This window comes from Thunnus albacares, chromosome 2 (genome assembly GCF_914725855.1).
Source record: "Thunnus albacares chromosome 2, fThuAlb1.1, whole genome shotgun sequence".
In the NCBI taxonomy this organism is placed as follows: Eukaryota; Metazoa; Chordata; class Actinopteri; order Scombriformes; family Scombridae; genus Thunnus; species Thunnus albacares.
This window is the reverse complement of record NC_058107.1, coordinates 11,685,465-11,704,528: the sequence shown is the minus strand read 5'-3', so window position 1 is coordinate 11,704,528 and position 19,064 is coordinate 11,685,465. Positions and strand designations below refer to the sequence as shown.

Here is a 19,064-nt window from a genome sequence, read left to right as displayed (position 1 = left end):
TCATCTTCCACCGTTTTATCTTTAAACTTAGTTTTTCTCTCACCCTCTCTCCTTTACACCTCTACTCTTACTGTCTTTTTCTTTCTTTCTCTTAAATGTTCCTTCCACTTCCTTCCTCTGTACCTTTCTATCCATCATCTCTTCTTCCACTACTTTTCCTTTCCATCTTCATCTCCATCATTTTTCCTTCATGGATGGGAGGTAGGGCTCTCTCCCATCCTCCTTCACTTGATTTTCCTTTCTTCTTCCTTTGCCATCCATCCACCCACCCTCTCCTTTCTTTTTCCTTTTTTTCTTTTACCTCTCCACCTTCTCTATTTTTCTCTTCCTTACCCTACCATCCTTCCTGTCCATTTTCCTTTCTTTCCTTACATCTTTTGTTCCTTTACCTCTTCATCCTTTCAATTCTTCATGAATGGAAGGGATTTTTTATAATCTTCTTTCATTTAACATCCACCCTTCTTTTTTATTTACATCTCCACCTTCCTGTCCCTTTTCCTTCATTTCTTCATCTCCCTGTCTCTCATCAACTTTTCCTCTCTTCCTTCCCTCTCCCATCCACCTCTCTTCTCCATCATCTTCTATCCTTCACATTTCCCCCTGTCCTCTCATTCATTTTCTTCCTTTTCCTTCTTCATATTCCTTTCTCTATTTCTCAAACACACCATTTCTATAATTCCTGTCTTTCATCTTCCTTCTTCTCCCCTCAACCCTTCCTATCCATCTCTTTGGTCTTTCACTCATTTCGTCACCAACTCACTCTCTCCATCTCATCTCACTCCCTAACTTGTCTACTCTTCCTCACTTTCATGTTTTCTTTCACCTCTCCACCCTCCATCTCCAACTCCTATCCTTTTATTCTACATTCCTCCTCTATTTCATCTTTCTTGTTTTACCCGTCCATCCTTCCCCTCCTTAATCTTCTGTCTTTACTGTTTTTCTGTTTATTGATCTCCTTTCCTGTCCTTAATTTTCCTTCATTTCTTCATCTCCCTGTCTCTCATCAACTTTTCCTCTCCTCCCTCTTCCTCCCTCTCCCATCCACCTCTCTTCTGTCTTCCTGTCATCCTTTCTTTCCTTTACCTGCTTTCAACTGTATCTGTAATTTTCCTCCCTTTCCTTTACCTCTCGAGGAGGACTCGTGATAAGTGCGTGAAAGTTGTTCAACTTTCTGTTGGGCCAAGCTAAGATGGCCATTTATATCAGCAGAAAGAACAAGATAAATGGTTCTTTGGACTTTGATGTTATCACCATACTGATCAGAATGATAACAAGCAGACTGAAAATTGATCACAACTATTACAGGTTGATGAATGATCTGGACTGTTTTGTCTCTGTGTGGTGTTATAAAAATGTTCTGTGCTCCATTGATGAGGAGGAGCTCTGCTTTGGACGCATGCTGGGCTGAATCTGGTGTTGTTTTTTAATGCTTGTTGATCTGATGACTAGATAAATAAAGGTGTTTTAAAAATTCAAAAAAAAATTCTCTTCCTTCTTCCTCCTTCTCCCATCCACCTCTCTTCTCCATCATCTTCTATCCTTTACATTTAAGTCAAGGCTATCGGAAGGGATTATCTCTAAAAATGTTCATTTAAACAGACATGTTGACGCAGATGACAGTTAGTATTTATCATGGGGCAACAAAGCAGATCTGAATAATTGTCCTGCAGATGTTTTTAAGATGAATCCATTACACCACTGAAAGAAAATTCATCTGCAAGTATTTTGATGATAAATCAATTGTTATAGTAATTTATTAAGAGATAACACCAAACATTCTCTGTTTCCAGCCCTTCACACATTAAGCTTTCCATTGTTTTATATCAGTGTAAGTTGAAGAGTTTTTTGGGGGGATTGGACTGTTTGGAAAAAAACGAGCAATGTGCAAACATGGGCTCTGGGGAACTTGTGCTGTGCATTTTTCACTATTTTCTGACATTTTGTAGACTAAACAATTGTAAAAATAATTGATAGATTACTTGACTCTGAACATAATAGTCAGCCTGAACTGAATCCCTCTTTTTTTTTTTTCCCCAAACAATTTCCCTACTGATAGCCCAGTAGCAGGATCCCCAAAATTTAAGCTAAAGTTGCATAGAGTTGAATAGGTAAATAACCAATTAATGAGTACAATGAAGTTGATATTTATATTTGTATTGGAATTCAATTGCTTTTGTGTATTCCCCAAAATGTTGAACTATTCCTTTAATTTTCTGCCAAACCATTTTTTCTTGAAGAAAAAACTTTTTGAACTAAATGTTAACTGTTTGTTATGAATCAAATGACATTCATTCTTTCTTTGATAAAATGACATTGACATTTTAACCCTTAATGTCAAGCTTTACACAAGCAACTGAAAGCTTTCATAAGGCAACAGGACTTCACCATGACACTTGTATGAAATTGCCAGCAAGTGTGTGAACATTTTTCAACAGGCTTTTGTACAACATTCATAATACATTACAGTTCTCTACTTACATTACAAGCTTTTCACCAGTTCATGTAATCTTCCTGTCTTACTGTTACGTCCCTGCTGCGTCTTTGCAGAACTGCGACCTGTCTGGCTGTGATCTACAAGAAGCAAACCTGAGAGGATCCAACGTGAAAGGAGCCATTTTTGAAGAGATGCTGACCCCGCTGCACATGTCCCAGAGTGTCAGATAACTCGGTTACACGCCTACAAGTCCGGTCTGGACACAGATGGCTTCTTTATTACTCAGTTCCTCTTACAGTATATTCCCCTACTATCAATCTCTCTATACCTGTGTACAGCACAGGTAGTTGTATGCACATCCCTGGCATTCCACCTATGTTACATTAGCTTTAAATATCTTGCACTAGAATTTATCCAGGGTTGTCCATGTATGTTTGTATGGTAGGATGTTTTAAAATGTTCAGCTACATATATCACCAATACAAAATAATGTTCCTAGTGTATGTAGATGTGTCTGGATGCGATCCAACGACTATACTCATTTAATGTTTTTGCATAACTTATATTCATTTCATATTACTTGACATGTTAATGGGAGTTAAAAACCAGACTTTTGCAGTAAAGTTCAGAGTGCTGAGCTTCACTGAATGCTGCTGTAGCAGAAACTGAAGGGGTCATTTACCAATAACTGTCACGCTGTATGTTCCTCTTTAAGTATGTAACTTACTTTTGCTGGATACAACACACTATAAAGGAAGCAATGCAAGCCAAAGCCATACAACAGCACAGTCTCAAAGGCCAGACGTGCTGTTAATGCACCATAAAACTATGCGACAGGCTAGTTTTCAAACACAGCTTGGGTATGCAATACATGATTTACAGCTGTGAGGTTTCTCTTTTCCTACTTTTGAATATTGTGTTCTTAAAAAGCTCTCCCTCGTTTTGCGCTCTGTGAATCTACCTCTTTTGTTTTGTTTTTTTTGTAATCCGGTGTGTGAGAGATCCACAGTTGCATGCGTTTGACTGTGGTCACTACTTATTGTAATGTTTATGTACGACATTCATTACTCCTCATATCCCATTGTGAGAAAATAATCCAACTTGGTGTGCTTTAACAGAAGGCTGTGTTCACATGTTGTGGACTTGCCTGAAAACATGTTCCATTTACATGACGTATATCACTTAATCATGCTTTTGAACGTATTTGCACAAGTATATATTTGATTTGTAACATGTTATATCTTTTCACCAAAAATGTTTAATGCTTGTTATCTTATGTAAATCAAATCCAGTGCTTCCAAAAAAAAAAAAAAATCACTATTAATAGATTGGGCAGATGTTTTGTTAAGGAACAATCTCACTTCAGTTCTTACTGGACATTGTCTGTTTGCATGTGTGAAGAGCTATCCTCGCCTTTGACTGGTGAAGTTTCTTTAGCTGTAGCTCAAAGCTGCCCCGATGCAATACTATTCACTCAGTTCAATCGTAGGTACCCAGCCTGTGAGAATGAATGATGAAGGCAATCATGTTGTGTATTTCACCATGAGTGTGAAAATCACAAAGAGCTATGGTTATTTATTTTAATACATCTCTCTGAATGCAATATGGGGCAGAGGTTGTTTGTTTTTTTGTTTGAGACAGGGGGCGGTGTAGTTCTCCCTGAGTATGATTATTGCACTCGACTGTGGAAATATATTTCCATAAATGACTGTTATAAATAAACTGCTATGAAGAAGAGTAAGTCTTTATCACCTCGTCTTTTTCTCTGTCATTAATTTGTGAATCTTTGGTTTATCAGCAAGTATTGGAAAACGACTGGAGGTACTTCACGGCCATACACAAAGCTGGTCTGATGATGAACACTTGTTCTTTTTGTGGAAGGACAAAAATCACACACTGTAATCTTTTTAATAGCTCTGCGGGTTACCAGTAAATGTTGCTTAATCCCACTTTGTGACCCCCTGCAGTGAAGTGTTGGGCTTTTGACACGAAAGGAAGCAGCATATAAACCTTGGAAAATGCTCAGCAGCAGCAGCATCGGCTTCCACAAAGGACAGCAGCCAAGAACAAATCAGAAAAGCAGCTTGCCTTATGCACAGAAGGTAAAAACTTCACTGATGTGATAAATCTGGGCATGTGTAATCTAAAACTGAGGACTATGACAGTATTTGGGGTTAGATTAGGAAAAATAAGAAGATTACTGACCTGCTTATATGTGTAATATAAAGCTTTTTCCCTCCTCAGAATGGCTATGCAAACCCTGGCACTGTGGTTGCTGCTTCTGGGCTCAGTGGTGCCACAGGTCTGTTGTCAGCACTGGTCATATGGACTGAGCCCAGGAGGGAAAAGGGAACTGGACAGCCTTTCAGACACACTGGACAATGTAAGCATGGCTCCTCACACTTCATCTTCAGCATTTTATTCTCTACATATTCATGGTTATGTTTCCCCCCCCTTCAGGTAGTTGAGGGGTTTCCACATGTGGACACACCTTGCAGTGTTTTGGGTTGTGTTGAGGAATCGCCTTTCGCCAAAATCTACAGAATGAAAGGATTTCTTGTAAGTTTCGCTCATCTGTAATTCTGTGTTCGGTCAATCGATCAGTCAATAATGTCAATTATTCAAATTAGTCAAACCGCCAGACGCTTTACCAGATATTTCTATTAAATGTTGATTGTATTTATTTTCACATATTTAATGTTATTCTTTTTCTCTTTTAGGGCAGTGTGACCAACAGGGAGAATGAACACAAAAATTATAAAAAATGATGATTATTTGATTCTACAATAAATAATCATATTGGCATATCTACATTGTTTTCTGTACTACTTTTAATGATTATGATAGAATCCATTTTTATTCCACAGTGCCTTATGCTTTTCTCTGTTTTTGTGACTATTTCTTGCTCTAAAGGATTACAGAGACATTTCATTTGAATAATTATTGACACTTTTCTATGAACTCCTTATTTGTTTATTGTATAACAAACATGAATTTGATTGAATTTATATCCCAGTAGTTTCTAAATTCCTGATGGCATGTAATACAGCAGATTTATACAAATGTAAGAGTGAAGTTGTGTCTTATGGGCAAAAGTTGTGTAAACGTAAGGTTAAACATCAGTTTACTGTGTTTTGTTGAACATTGCCTGTTTGCATATGTTTAGTGATGCAGTGTTTGGGTGATATTGTAGTGTCAGCCGCTTGGCGGCGCTGTTCAGACAGTGGGTAGAGTTTTGAGGGGAGAGAAGGGGAGAAAGAGAATGAGAAGTGTGTGATGACTGGACTGAGCTATGTTTGTTGAAGGTGACTAAAGTTATGAGGAGAACCCAGAACGTATTGGACTGATTTATTCCCTCACTCACACCCACGTCGCTTACACTGGTGGCAGCGGTGGGATTTCCTTCTGTGGAATATAGTCCTTTGGGATTCTGCTCAACTTTTTGAGTCCCTAAAGCTATAGGCTAACGATAGCTACGCTAACCGCTAGCTTAGCTTTAGCTTTCAGTACAGTTAGTCAGCTAGTCGTTACCAAGTCCGTTTTTTTTGTTTTGTTAGCTTCAAGTGAGTTTAGAAACCGTGTTTCGGTCATCTAACTCCGTCCGAGGGCTAAAGAAAAAAATAATAAAAGAGACGAAGGAAACTCATCATGTCTGACGAGGAAGCATTTTCCACCGGTGAGCAGCGAGCCAGCACAAGCACGAGGGGGGCCTCAGCGCCAGGTGTGCCGCCATCTAGCAGAACACAGGGAGCGCCCAGGGGCATTCCCTTACCGCCACCATTTCACAACGATGGCCGTGAGTCTTTTCAACTATGGGCTCGCCGCTATGAGGTAATTCAAGAGGCCCGTTACAAGGACAGTGGTGTGGACATGAATACAGTATTAGCAGCTGAGTTACCCACTAGACTACCACCAGAACTGTTCATTGTATGGGATAATCTGCCCCGGGAAACTCAGGACTCTTATACTGAAGCAAAGAAGCACTTGCAGACAGCTTTTGGCCAAAAGGATGTAATTGCATCATTTCAGACATTCCCTAATGCCCGGCATAGACTACCTAATGAAGCAATGGAAGTTTATGCTGCAGACGTATGCAGGCTTGTCAAAGAAGCTTTCCCAGATTTTGAGCACAATGCTTCCGAGTATATGAAAATGTCTCGCTTCATTGCTGGTCTGGATCAGGAACTTCAAGTCAAATGTCATGAAAGAGGGGTGAAAACTTTCACTGAGGCTTTTCAAGTCGCCTCCCAAGCTGAACGGGCTCGCCAAGCAGCTAGATTAGTAATGCCAGTGTCCTCACCAAATGTTACCATCAGAGATATTGGCACAATGCAGTCAGTAAATTCAGTACATGAAAATGACATTGAACTCGGGAAAACAGTTCAGAACCTCACTGCTACTGTTAAAGACTTAAGTAAGAATATGGATGCACTGAGACTGAAGCTGGATGAGTGAAGCAGGGAGCACCACCGTGACAGGCACATGCATGTGCGTCCTCAAAGATCTCCCTCACCTTATGGGAGAAGCCCAGATAGGGATGCAAATAGATGGAGCTCAGGCTACAGACATTCCCCCTCCAGATACTCACGTTCCAATCATTCCCCAGAACACTATTCTCCTCAGAGGACTCGCCACCATCAAGATCACACCCGTAGGGAGCCTGACAGGTACCGACAACCTTACAGAGATACTCACTACTCAGACCATGCCTTTAGCCCTTATGAGGAAAAGAGAGGGAGGCAACCCTCTCCCAGTAGACCCTACTATGACTCTCACCGCCGAAGCCCGAGTCCCTATGCCAAGCATGTTTCATTCCAAGAGTATGGGGACCAAGGCCAAACACGACAACCAAAGGACTGGGACAGTCAGTATCCCACTAAGAGTGGTTACAAAGATCATGGCAGATTTCCACAGGGAAACGGCCGTTAGCTGATGATGCGGGGTGTTCATCAGCTACTTCTCTGGAAGCCCCAGACATCTGCCTCACTGAAATAACAGACTGCATCAGTACACCACCAACCCCTAGTGGTACTACAGATATGACAATCCCCCTGTATGAAAGTGTGAACATTGAAGCCACTGTAAGTAAAGACTTCACCTCCTATGTAAGTGGAATTGTTGAGTGCACTAATACGCACATCATGCTAGATACCGGTTCCACTATTTCGTTCATCAGTGAGGAAACCAAAATGTCACTTCCTTCCCTAGCAAAAAGACCCATTAAAAAGAAGTTTATCATGTCACAAGCAGTGACTGGCCAAACTTTGGATACATTGGGTATGATAGACATCACCTTTAAACTAGGGTCTCAAACTCTGCAACATGAAGTGCAAGTCATCAGAAATGTCAGTCAAGGCTTTATATTAGGTTTTGACTTTCTCAAGCCTCACTGTGTGATTCTGGATATGGGGAGAGGACTGTGCTATCTGGGTGATGATGTCCTGCCCCTACTCAGGAAGAGTGACCTGGCACCTGCTAGTTGTAGACAAGGTACAAAACACGCCAATGCTGACTCTATGTCCCGTCGTCCCTTCACAGCTGAAGGCACCACCCCTATGGTTACAGCCAATCAGGTGAGGTGTGTTTCCATTCACACTCAAACAGACCCAATAGAGTCATCCATGTGCACTCCAGCCACTGAGCTGGCACCCTGCTCAGAGACTTTACCCACTGCTTCGACTGCTATGGATTTAATATCACTCGTGCAGTCTGCTTCACCAGATACTGCAGCTGTAACGGTGGACAGTTCACTCCTGAATATTGACAGGCAGTATTTCCTCCAAGCTCAAAAAGCTGATCCTGAGTTGCAAATAGTCAGGAGCTGGGTGTTGACTGACCATAGGCCACCATTCTCAAACATTAAAGCAACCTCACCTGAAATGAGACAGTACTGGAGAGAGTTTCCTAAACTCACCCTTGTTGATGGTCTTTTGTGTCGCAAAGTCAGACCTCCACCAGGTGACCCTGTTTTACAGATTGTAGTTCCTAGTAACTTGCAGAAGGAAGTGTTTCAAACTTTACATGGACATTCACTCTTGGGACACTTCAGTTCACAAAAAACATTACAAGGGGCACAGATCAGATGCTTTTGGCCTCACATGACACGTGACATAACTCAGTGGTGTCTTGAATGCACAGCCTGTGAAGCACGGCAACCACAGACACCACACCAACAGGCCCCTATGCAAAACATAGTCACATCCAGGCCTTTTGAGAAAATTGCAGCTGACCTGACGGAACTGCCACTCACACCGTGGTAATCGGTATGTACTTGTTGTAATGGACTATTTTACTAAGTACCTCAACTTGTATGCACTTCCTGATCAACGGGCAACCACTGTGGCTAAATGTTTGTTTGAAGATTATATTAGCCACCATGGTGTGCCTTAAAGTTTGCACACTGACCAAGGCCGTCAGTTCAACTCAGATCTTGTCAAAGAACTGTGCAACCGTCTGGGAATACATAAAACGAGGACATCACCTTATCATGCTATGTCAGATGGCATGGTGGAACGAGCAAACAGGACCATCAAGGACCAGTTAGCAAAATATCTGTATACCAGAGGAGGTGAATGGGATGACCATCTACGGCAGGTTGAATTTGCATACAACACGACTGTTCACTCCTCCACAAAACGCACTCCTTTCTTCCTGGCCCATGGCAGAGTGGCCCACCTGCCTGCAGATCTCCTCCTTGGAGACTCACCAGGACTTTCAAACGCCACACCAGGTACTCCAAGTGAATATGCCAATTCGGTATTACTGAAACCATCATTCTGTTGCACATAACATTGAGGCAGCAGGTGCTCAACAAAAGCACTACTATGATCGTCGGATGAAACACACAGCCTATGAGCCAGGTGACTTAGTGTGGGTTGACCTTCCTGCCCTTGCTAGACAAAAACTGTCACCTAAGTGGACCGGCCCTTTTAAAGTTCTACGACGGCTTGACTCAGGCACAGGTGACATTGGAGTAGACTATGAACTTCTGGATCAACGGGACCCTAGAGCTAAACCTAAGGTCATTCACTACAATCGCCTGAAACCTTATCGTTCAGCCTGGTCAGCTGACAGACATCCAGTTCCACCCTCACCTTCAGAACTGACTGTACCAGCAAACGGCCCAGGTCCCCCACTGCTCACTGCACTCTCAGGCTCCAGACCTTATGTATACAGGCACCCAAATAAGCCCGGGTGCTCTGTGACTGCGCCTAGGGATCAGACAAATGTTTGCCCTCTGCCCCAGAGTGCTACTAGCACCACAACACAGGTGGGAGACAATGTTGCCACAGGACATTCCAGTGAACTGTCTCCGGCAGTTCAGCCTTTCACAGGAGTAAGGACTAAGTCAGGTCGTTGTGTACGTCCCCCAGTGCGTTACAGGACTGTTGAATGAACTGTGGTCTGTGTCATATGCTTGATTGAGAAGTACAAGTAAAAAAAAACAAAACACTGATGTTATAGGCAAACACAAGGAAAAAAAATGTATCCTGTTCCACTGTTCTTTGTTGTTGTTTTGCCAACGTCATCTGTTTATATTGTTGTTAAGCATAAAGTAGTGACAATTTCATTACACCTATTTGGAAGCGAGGACGCTTCTTGCGTAAGGGGGGGGACGATGTGTAAGAGTGAAGTTGTGTCTTATGGGCAAAAGTTGTGTAAACGTAAGGTTAAACATCAGTTTACTGTGTTTTGTTGAACATTGCCTGTTTGCATATGTTTAGTGATGCAGTGTTTGGGTGATATTGTAGTGTCAGCCGCTTGGCGGCGCTGTTCAGACAGTGGGTAGAGTTTTGAGGGGAGAGAAGGGGAGAAAGAGAATGAGAAGTGTGTGATGACTGGACTGAGCTGTGTTTGTTGAAGGTGACTAAAGTTATGAGGAGAACCCAGAACGTATTGGACTGATTTATTCCCTCACTCACACCCACGTCGCTTACACAAACAATACTTAGGTTTGGCCAAGAATCAAGTCTACAGCATCTGAAATGTCAAATATAAACATAATACAGTGGCTTTCAGGTGATACTTTATGCAAACATAACAACGTGGACTGCATGAGTGTAAAATGATGAACTGTAGAACAAACAGCCTGAGTCTTTTATTCAGGATAGTTGATAATAATCTTATGTACATCATTGTTTTGTCAAAATTACTGCCCATAAGCAAGAAGACTAGAGTGTATTATAGTGCATTTGAAAGTTATGCAGTGTGTCAGCAATAGTTTGGTGTTTCAACTAAAACTAGTTTACTGTGCATAGTCTTAATTTTCTCAAATTACAAAGTTTTTGTGTACACAAACCAAAAATGACAACCAGCAACAGAGAAAAATGTCAAATGATAATATGAAGATTTTTTTTAATGATTTTATGTAAAAAGAAGCATTTTTATGCATGTTGCAGTCAAACAGACTGGACTGAAATGTGTCTTGAGCCTAAAATGTCACACAAACACATGAGCTCATTATGTGGCTTTTGTTTTCTGGGGCTTGAACATGTCTGTCTCGACTTTAGAGTCAAGACTTGACTACTTGTGACTTGCTCAACAGTGTCATGTTCCCACTTCTGCTTCAAACAGCAGCACAATAAGAGTTTTATTTGTTTTCTGACAGTAAAATGTTTTAAAAGCAGCATTTTCTGTGCTGTGAGACGGAATGTGTGTCACTAGAATATCATAATGAGCATTCTAATATATGCGAATTCTAGAACTACCAGCACATTATCATAATGTAAAAATTCTACACTGTCCACTCAGTCTCACTCAGATCTTGAACTGAAAGGCAGTTTTTTTTCAGTGGGAATATATCTTCAAATCTTCAGTCATCTGTTTCTTCATATTCGATGGGATCTTTGTTGGGTTGATACACATGGAGAGTAGACACAGCGGGAGAAGCATGGTAAGATTTTCTCATTTGAAGATGGCAAACCTTTGGGCAAACATTGACTGTAATTTAGGATTGCACTTATCTGGGACAGCTTACTTTTTCTCTCATGTCTTTGTATTTGCCTCAGGTTTCAACAAATTAATTAAATGTTGTCTTTTTCTGGAAAGCAATTAGATTTTCATACAGTTTGATAACTAAAGTTAATGCCTCACTTAAAAAAATAATGTCAGTCTGTGTAAGAATCTGCTCCCAACCAACCCCAAAATACCCCAAAATACACTTCATTGCATATTTTAATTGATATGCATTAAATACAGGATTGATTTCATGATTGAAACAGGGTTTCTCTCCAGTTTGTGACATATGTTTATTGTGTGCACTGTGACATTTAATTAAATCTCAGGATCCTAAAACAGATCCTCTTTTTCTGCTGCTGTTGACCCATTGACTGAAAGTATACTGCGTAACCACCAATGTTTGTGTGAAAAGCCTAATTCATATTAGTTTAAATCATGTAATTTACTCATCTTATTTCTATTCCTACTTATTTTCTATTATTATCTTATTTCACACGTATATTCTTTCATCTCAACCGTATAAAAATTGCACTGTAATTGATCTAGATTTCCCAACATTCACCACTGACAGGAAAAGGTGTGGTGGTGTGGTGTTACTGTTTGCAGTATTTAAATAAAAAACACACACACACAAAATGCAATAATGTTACATAAACTATAAATCTATGGAAGATTTTAGTAGGTTATTCATGAAATGCAGTGGTTAGTCCACATATGTTTTAGTTTGCTAGATGAGTTCAGTGGTGGAGATCACACACTGAAGTACTGTAGTGAAGTACTGTACTTCAGCATCTCTATTTTATGCTACTTTATACTTCCACTCCACTATAATAGAAAATGTTATATTCTTACTCCACTATATAAAATATTATATTATGTACAATACATTAAACCACCAAACAGTATATAAAATAGTTAAAATTAGATCCACCTTGACCAGCAACATTAAAATGCTGCATGTTACATGTATGAGTACTTTTACTTTTCATACTTAAAGTAGCCTATATTTTTCTAATATGACATACTAATTAATACAGGACTTTTACTTGTACTGGTGTACAGTATTCTCATTTTATTGCAGTATTGCTACTTTTACTTGAGTTAAGGATCAGGAAATACTTCCTCCACAAGTGAATGGACTGAAACACATGTTACTCAAACATGACAATACAATGTTTGTTTCTTCATATTCACACAAAATTCAAAAGTTATGTGAATTAAGATAATAATCAGTGAAGTAAAGATAAATCTAAAGTCTAAATCTAATATTGATTCCTGGCTCTGTATCTCTGTCTTTTTTTTAATTTTTTAACACTTCCTGTATATTTCTGTCTTTTTGGCATTTATAGGAGAGTCCAGGGTGGTGATGCTGCTTGCAGAAATGGAAGTGGAGGCACCTTCAAACTTTCTGTCAGCTGAAGAAGGAGGAGAGATGAGATAGAGGGCTTGCATCAGAAAGGTGGACACAACCTTTTCAGAAGCTTGCCTTGGAGAAAAAAAGCCTCACAAAGAAGACGAAGGCAGACGGTGACGGCAAAGACAACAACGCTACCGTCTGACTGGCTCCAACAGGCAGGGAAGCATCGTTCGCTTACCTTATACTGTTCTTCTCCTTCATTTCCCTCCTTCACTCATCTACCCTTGCTGTCCTTCTTCTTCTCTCTGTGACCTATCTCTCCTCAGTCTTCAACTTCCTCCCTTTAAACATCTACCTTTCCTCTTGTTTCTTTACCTGTTCATTCTTTCCACCTTTCATCTCCTTCTATCACCTGTCCACCTTGATTTTGCTCCATAACTCATCTACTGTTCCTCTTTCCTTTCATGTTTTGTCTTTCATTTCTTTTACCCTCCATGGCCTTTAACTCCTATCCTTTATTCTACATTCCTCCTCTCCATTTTTTTCACTTGTTTTACCCATCTACCCTTCCCCTCTTTTATCTCCTATCTTTACCTTACGTCTTTACGTCTTCCTTTTCTTCATCCTCCCTCATTTTTCTCTCCACTGTTTCTTTCCTTCATCTCATATCCTTTCCTTCTCAACCCTTTCCATCTTTCATCATTCATCTTCACCTCATTCTTTATTTTCCATTCCTCCTGTCCTCCACCTTTCTTGTTTTACCCATCCGACCTTCCCGTCCTTTATCTCCTACCTTTACACTATTCTTTTTCTTTATTCTTTAACCATCCACCCTTTCTCTCCTTCATTCTCCACCCCTTAACACCTCCACTCTTCCTCCTTCATTTTTCTTACTTTCCTCTCTTCCTTTCCACTACATCTTCCTCCCTCTCCCATCCACCTCTCTTCTGTCATCTTCTATCCTTTACATTTCCCCCTGTCTTCTTATTCATTTCCCTTCCTTTTCCTTCTTCTTCATATTCCTTTCTCTATTTCTCAACATCATCTCTTTAATTCATTCTTTATGTTCCTGTCTTTCATCTTCCTTCTTCTCCCCTCAACCCTTCCTATCCTTCATCATTCTTCCTGTATCTCTCCGGTCTTTCTCTCGTTTCTTCGTATCCTTCATCTCTTATCCTTTTTTCAACCCTTTCCATCCTTCATCTCCTTGTCCAATCCACCCTTTCTCTCATTCATCCTCCACCTTTTTCACCTCCACACTTCCTGTCCTTTTCTTTCTTTCCCTTAAATGCTACTTCCAACTTCCTTCCTCTACCTCTCCACTTTTCTATCCCTCATCTCTTTCCTTTACTGCTCCACCTGCTTTAACTTTCATCTTATTTATCCTCCCTCTCCTACCCTCCCTCAACTGTTTTCTGTTGATCTTCCTCATTTGTTCTTCCTCTCTCATCCTTTTGATCTTCCTGTTTCTCCTCTCCTTCCTCTGCCTCTTCGTCTTTCACCTCTCCACCTTCCATCTGCTTCGACTCATATGCTTTGTTCTCCATTCCTCCTGACCTTCATCTTTCTCATTTTACCCATCCACTCTTCCCCTCCTTCATCTCCTAACTTTACCTTTACACTACTCTTTTTCTTGATTCTTTAACCATCCCTCCTTTATGTCCCTAATTCTCCTTCCTTCCTTTGCACCCTTCCCCTCATCTCCCTTTCTCCTGTCAACTGTTCCTCTCCTACATCTTCCTCCATCCAAGTTTTCTCTTTCAGCTTCCTTCATCTTTCTATCCTTTCTATCTTGGGGCTGAATATGTTTATTACAGTCTGCTAAATGATATTGTTGGTGTATAGACGGGGCTGTTTGTAGTGAGGGGGAGGAGGGTCTCTGTATATGTATCTGAATGTGAAGGCTTGATGTCATGTTTTTGCATTTTTGTTGAAATACCTCTCCATCCTTCCCTCTTCTCTTTTCTATCTTTTATTTACCTTCATCTTCTATCCTTTTACTGCAAAATCTTTATCTTCCTTCATTTGTCCATGTACATTTCATCTCTTTCAACACCTCCCTCTCCCATCCACCTCTCATCTTCTATCCTTTACATTTCCCTCTGTCCTCTTATTCATTTCTTCCCTCAACCCTTCCTGTCCTTCATTATTCTTATCTTTCTGGCCTTTCTCTCATTTCTTTACCTATTCACTCTCCATCTCACTCCTTAATTCATCTACTCTTCCTCTCATTCATGTTTTCTCTTTCACCTCTCCACCCTCCATCTCCTCCAACTCATATTCTTTGTTTTCCATTCCTCCTGTCCTTCATCTTTCTGGTTTTACTCATCCACCCTTCCCCTCCTTCATCTCCTACCTTTACACTATTCTTTTTCTTGATTCTTTAACCATCCACCCTTTCTCTTCATCTTCCTTCATTTCCTCTCCACTTTTCTATCCTTTGTCTCTTATTCTTTGGATTGGAGAAGGAGATGAAAGATGGAAAGGGTTGAAAATCACCCTTTCTCTCCTTCATCCTCCACCCTTAACATCTCCACTCTTCCTGTCCTTCATTCTTCTTATTTTCCCTTTCATACTCCTTTCATCCTCCACATTGTTTCCTTTTCCTCTTCAACATTTCACTCTTTTCTCTTACCTATCCTACTCCTTCATCTTCCTTTCTTCCACCCAACCTCTCCTGTGTCTTTCCATTTTCCTTCATTTATCTCTCTACCCTTTCTATCCTTTTTCCTCTTTTACATCTCCACACTGCCTAACTTCAATCTTGTTTCCTATACCACTCCACCCTCAACTGTTCCTCCCCTGCATCTTTCTCACTCTTCTACTTTTTCCTTTAGACATCATCCTTTTCTCTCATTTCTTTATTCAGTCACTCTCTCCATCTCATCTCACTCCCTAACTCATCTACTCTTCCTCTCTTTCATGTTTTCTTTCACCTCTCCACCCTCCATCTCCAACTCCTAACCTTTATTCTACATTCCTCCTCTCCTTCATCTTTCTTGTTTTACCCGTCCATCCTTCCCCTCCTTACTCTTCTGTCTTTACTGTTTTTCTGTTTATTGATCTACTTTCATGTCCTTAATTTTCCTTCATTTCTTCATCTCCCTGTCTCTCATCAACTTTTCCTGTCCTGCTTCTTCCTCCCTCTCTCATCCACCTCTCTTCTGTCATCTTCTATCTTTTACATCTCCCCCTGTCCTTCTTCATATTCCTTTCTCTATTTCTCCTTTCTCTTTAATTCATTCTTTATGTTCCTTCCACCCTTCCCCTCTTTCATCTCTTTAACATCAACTTTACTTTTACGCTATTCTTTAACATCCACCCTTTCTCTTCATCTTCCTTCATTTTCCTCTCCACTTTTTCTATCTTTCATCTCTTATCCTAAAATTCTCAACCCTTTCCATCTTTCATCTCCTTTATCCTCCACCCTTAACATCTCCACTCTTCCTGTCCTTCATTCTTCTTACTTGCCCTTTCATACTCCTTCCATCCTCCACATTCCTTCCTTTTCCTCTTCACCCTTTCTTTTATTTTCTGTCCTTTACATCTCCACGCTTCCTATCCTTAATCTTGTTTCCTATATCACTCTACCTTCTATCACCCAGCTCCTTCCTCTTCTCTTATTCCTCTTCATCCTTTCTCTCCTTTACCTTCTTTCAACTGTATCTGTAATTTTCCTCCCTTTCCTTTACCTCTCCACCCTTCACTTCCTTCTCACTCTAACTCCCCTCAACTGTTCCTCTCCTGCATCTTTCTCACTCTTCCTCTCTTCCTTTAGCCATCATCCTTTTCTCTTGTTTCTTTACTCAGTCACTCTCTTCAACATCTCATTCCCTAACTTGTCTACTCTTCCTTGCTTTTATGTTTTCTTTGACCTCCACCCTCCATCTCCAACTATCCTTTTATTCTACATTCCTCCTCTATTTCATCTTTCTTGTTTTACCTGTCTATCCATCTTCTGTCTTGAATGTCTGTCTTCTTTCTTTAACATCCACCCTTCCTTTTCTTCGTCCTCCTTCATGTTTCTGTCCCATGTTTCTTTCCTTCATCTCATATCCTTTCCTTCTCAAACCTTTCCATCTTTCATCTTCATCTCCAGTCCACCCTTTCTCTCCTTTACACCTCCACTCTTCCTGTCCTTTTCTTTCTTTCCAACTTCCTTCCTCTACCTCTCCACCTTTCTATCCCTCATCTTTTTCCTTTACTGCTCCACCTGCTTTATCTTTCTTATTTACCCTCCCTCTCCTACCCACCCTCCCTCTACGTTGTTTTCTGTCAATCTTCCTCACTTTTCCTCTCTTCCTTCTTCCTCCCTCTCCCATCCACCTCTCTTCTCCGTCATCTTCTATGCTTTACATTTCCCCCTGTCCTCATTCATTTCCCTCCCTTTTCTTTCTTCGTCATATTCCTTTCTCTATTTCTCAACACCATCTCTTTAATTCATTCTTTATGTTCCTGTCTTTCATCTTCCTCCTTCTCACCTCAACCCTTCCTGTCCTTCATCATTCTTCCTGTATCTCTCCGGTCTTTCTCTCGTTTCTTCGTATGCTTCATCTCTTATCCTTAGATTCTCAACCCTTTCCATCTTTCTCTCCTTCATCTTCCACGCTTAACATCTCCTCTCTTCCTATCCTTCATTCTTCTTACTTTCCCTCATACTCCTTCCATCCTCGTTCTTTCCCTCTTCACCCTTTCTCTCTTATTTTCTATCCTTTACATCTCCACGCTTCCTATCTTTAATCTTGTTTCTTACACCTTTCCACCCTCTACCTATCCTGCTCCTTCATCTTCCTCTCTGTTCTTTCTCTCCTTAATCCCTCTGTTTCATCCATCCACTTTTCCTTTCCTTTATATTCTATCATCTTCCACCGTTGTATCATTAAACTTAGTTTTTCTCTCACCCTCTCTCCTTTACACCTCTACTCTTCCTGTCCTTCTCTTTCCTAAATGTTCCTTCCACTTCCTTCCTCTGCCTCTCCACCTTTCTATCCCTCATCTCTTCTTCCACTACTTTTCCTCTCCATCTTCATCTCCATCATTTTTCCTTCATGGATGGGAGGTAGGGATCTCTCCCATCCTCCTTCACTTGATTTTCCTTTCTTCTTCCTTCCTTTGCCATCCATCTACCCAGCCTCTCCTTTCTTTTCTTTCCTTTTTCTTTTACTTCTTCACCCTATTCTTTCTCTTCCTTGCTTTACCATCCTTCCTGTCCATTTTCCTTCCTTTCCTTACATCTTTTTTTCCTTTACCTCTTCATCCTTTCAATTCTTCATGAATGGAAGGGATTTTTTTTTTCATTTAACCATCCACCCTTCTTTTCATCATTATTTACATCTCCACCTTCCTGTCCTTTTTCCCTTCATTTCTTCATCTCCCTGTCTCAACTTTTCTTCTCTTCCTTCTTCCTCTCTTCTCCATCATCTTCTGTCCTTTACATTTCCCCCTGTCTTCTTATTCATTTCCCTTCCTTTTCCTTCTTCTTCATATTCTCTTCTCCATTTCTCAACATCATCTCTTTAATTCATTCTTTATGTTCTTGTCTTTCATCTTCCTCCTTCTCCCCTCAACTCTTCCCATCCTTCATCATTCTTCTTGTATCTCTCCGGTCTTTCTCTTGTTTCTTCGTATCCTTCATCTCTTATCCTTTTTTCAACCCTTTCCATCTTTCATCTCCTTGTCCAATCCACCCTTTCTCTCATTCATCCTCCACCTTTTTCACCTCCACTCTTCCTGTCCTTTTCTTTCTTTCCCTTAAATGCTACTTCCAACTTCTTTCCTCTACCTCTCCACTTTTCTATCCCTCATCTCTTTCCTTTACTGCTCCACCTGCTTTATCTTTCATTTATCTTTCTCATTTACCCTTTATTAATCACATTTTGTCTTCCATCTTCCTCCCTTCACATCTGCAAAATTTCTATTCTTCACCTTCCTACTTCTACCATCCACCCTCTCACCATCACTTTCTTTCCTTTTCTTCCACCGTGCTTCCTTTATCTAATGACCTTTGCTCTTCCTCCTCAACTAATTGACTTTTCTATCCTTCATGGATTGGAGGAAGATCTTCTTGGATCTTCTTCCTTTCTTTCACCATCCTTCCTTTCCCCTCCACTCTTCCTCTGCTTGATCTTACTTCTTTCCTCTCCATCGCCCTCTCTCGCTTATCCACCTTTTGTCTCTTTCAACTTCTCTCCATCCTTTCTATCCTTCATAGATGGGAGGTAGGGCTCTCTCCCATCCTTCATCCTTTCGTCTTTCACCTCTCCACCTTCCATCTGCTTCAACTCATTCTTTGTTCTCCATTCCTCCTGCCCTTCA

The 19,064-nt window shown here is 40.6% G+C and overlaps 1 protein-coding gene across 1 annotated transcript; it reads left to right on the top strand.

The window, feature by feature from the left end:
• Positions 1-2,462: 2,462 nt before the first annotated feature.
• LOC122970366 (progonadoliberin-1-like) lies at positions 2,463-5,529 on the top strand. Its single transcript, XM_044336486.1, has 5 exons — positions 2,463-2,688; positions 4,402-4,536; positions 4,679-4,817; positions 4,895-4,993; positions 5,155-5,529. The coding sequence occupies exons 2-5, from the start codon at positions 4,526-4,528 to the stop codon at positions 5,200-5,202; spliced, it is 297 nt and encodes a 98-aa protein (XP_044192421.1). The 5' UTR covers positions 2,463-2,688; positions 4,402-4,525; the 3' UTR covers positions 5,203-5,529.
• Positions 5,530-19,064: the final 13,535 nt, after the last annotated feature.

Coding starts and splice junctions, on each gene's coding strand:
- LOC122970366 (XM_044336486.1), top strand. Junction 4,818..4,894: donor TTTCAGACACACTGGACAAT/GTAAGCATGGCT, acceptor CCCCCCCTTCAG/GTAGTTGAGGGGTTTCCACA. Junction 4,994..5,154: donor ACAGAATGAAAGGATTTCTT/GTAAGTTTCGCT, acceptor TTTCTCTTTTAG/GGCAGTGTGACCAACAGGGA.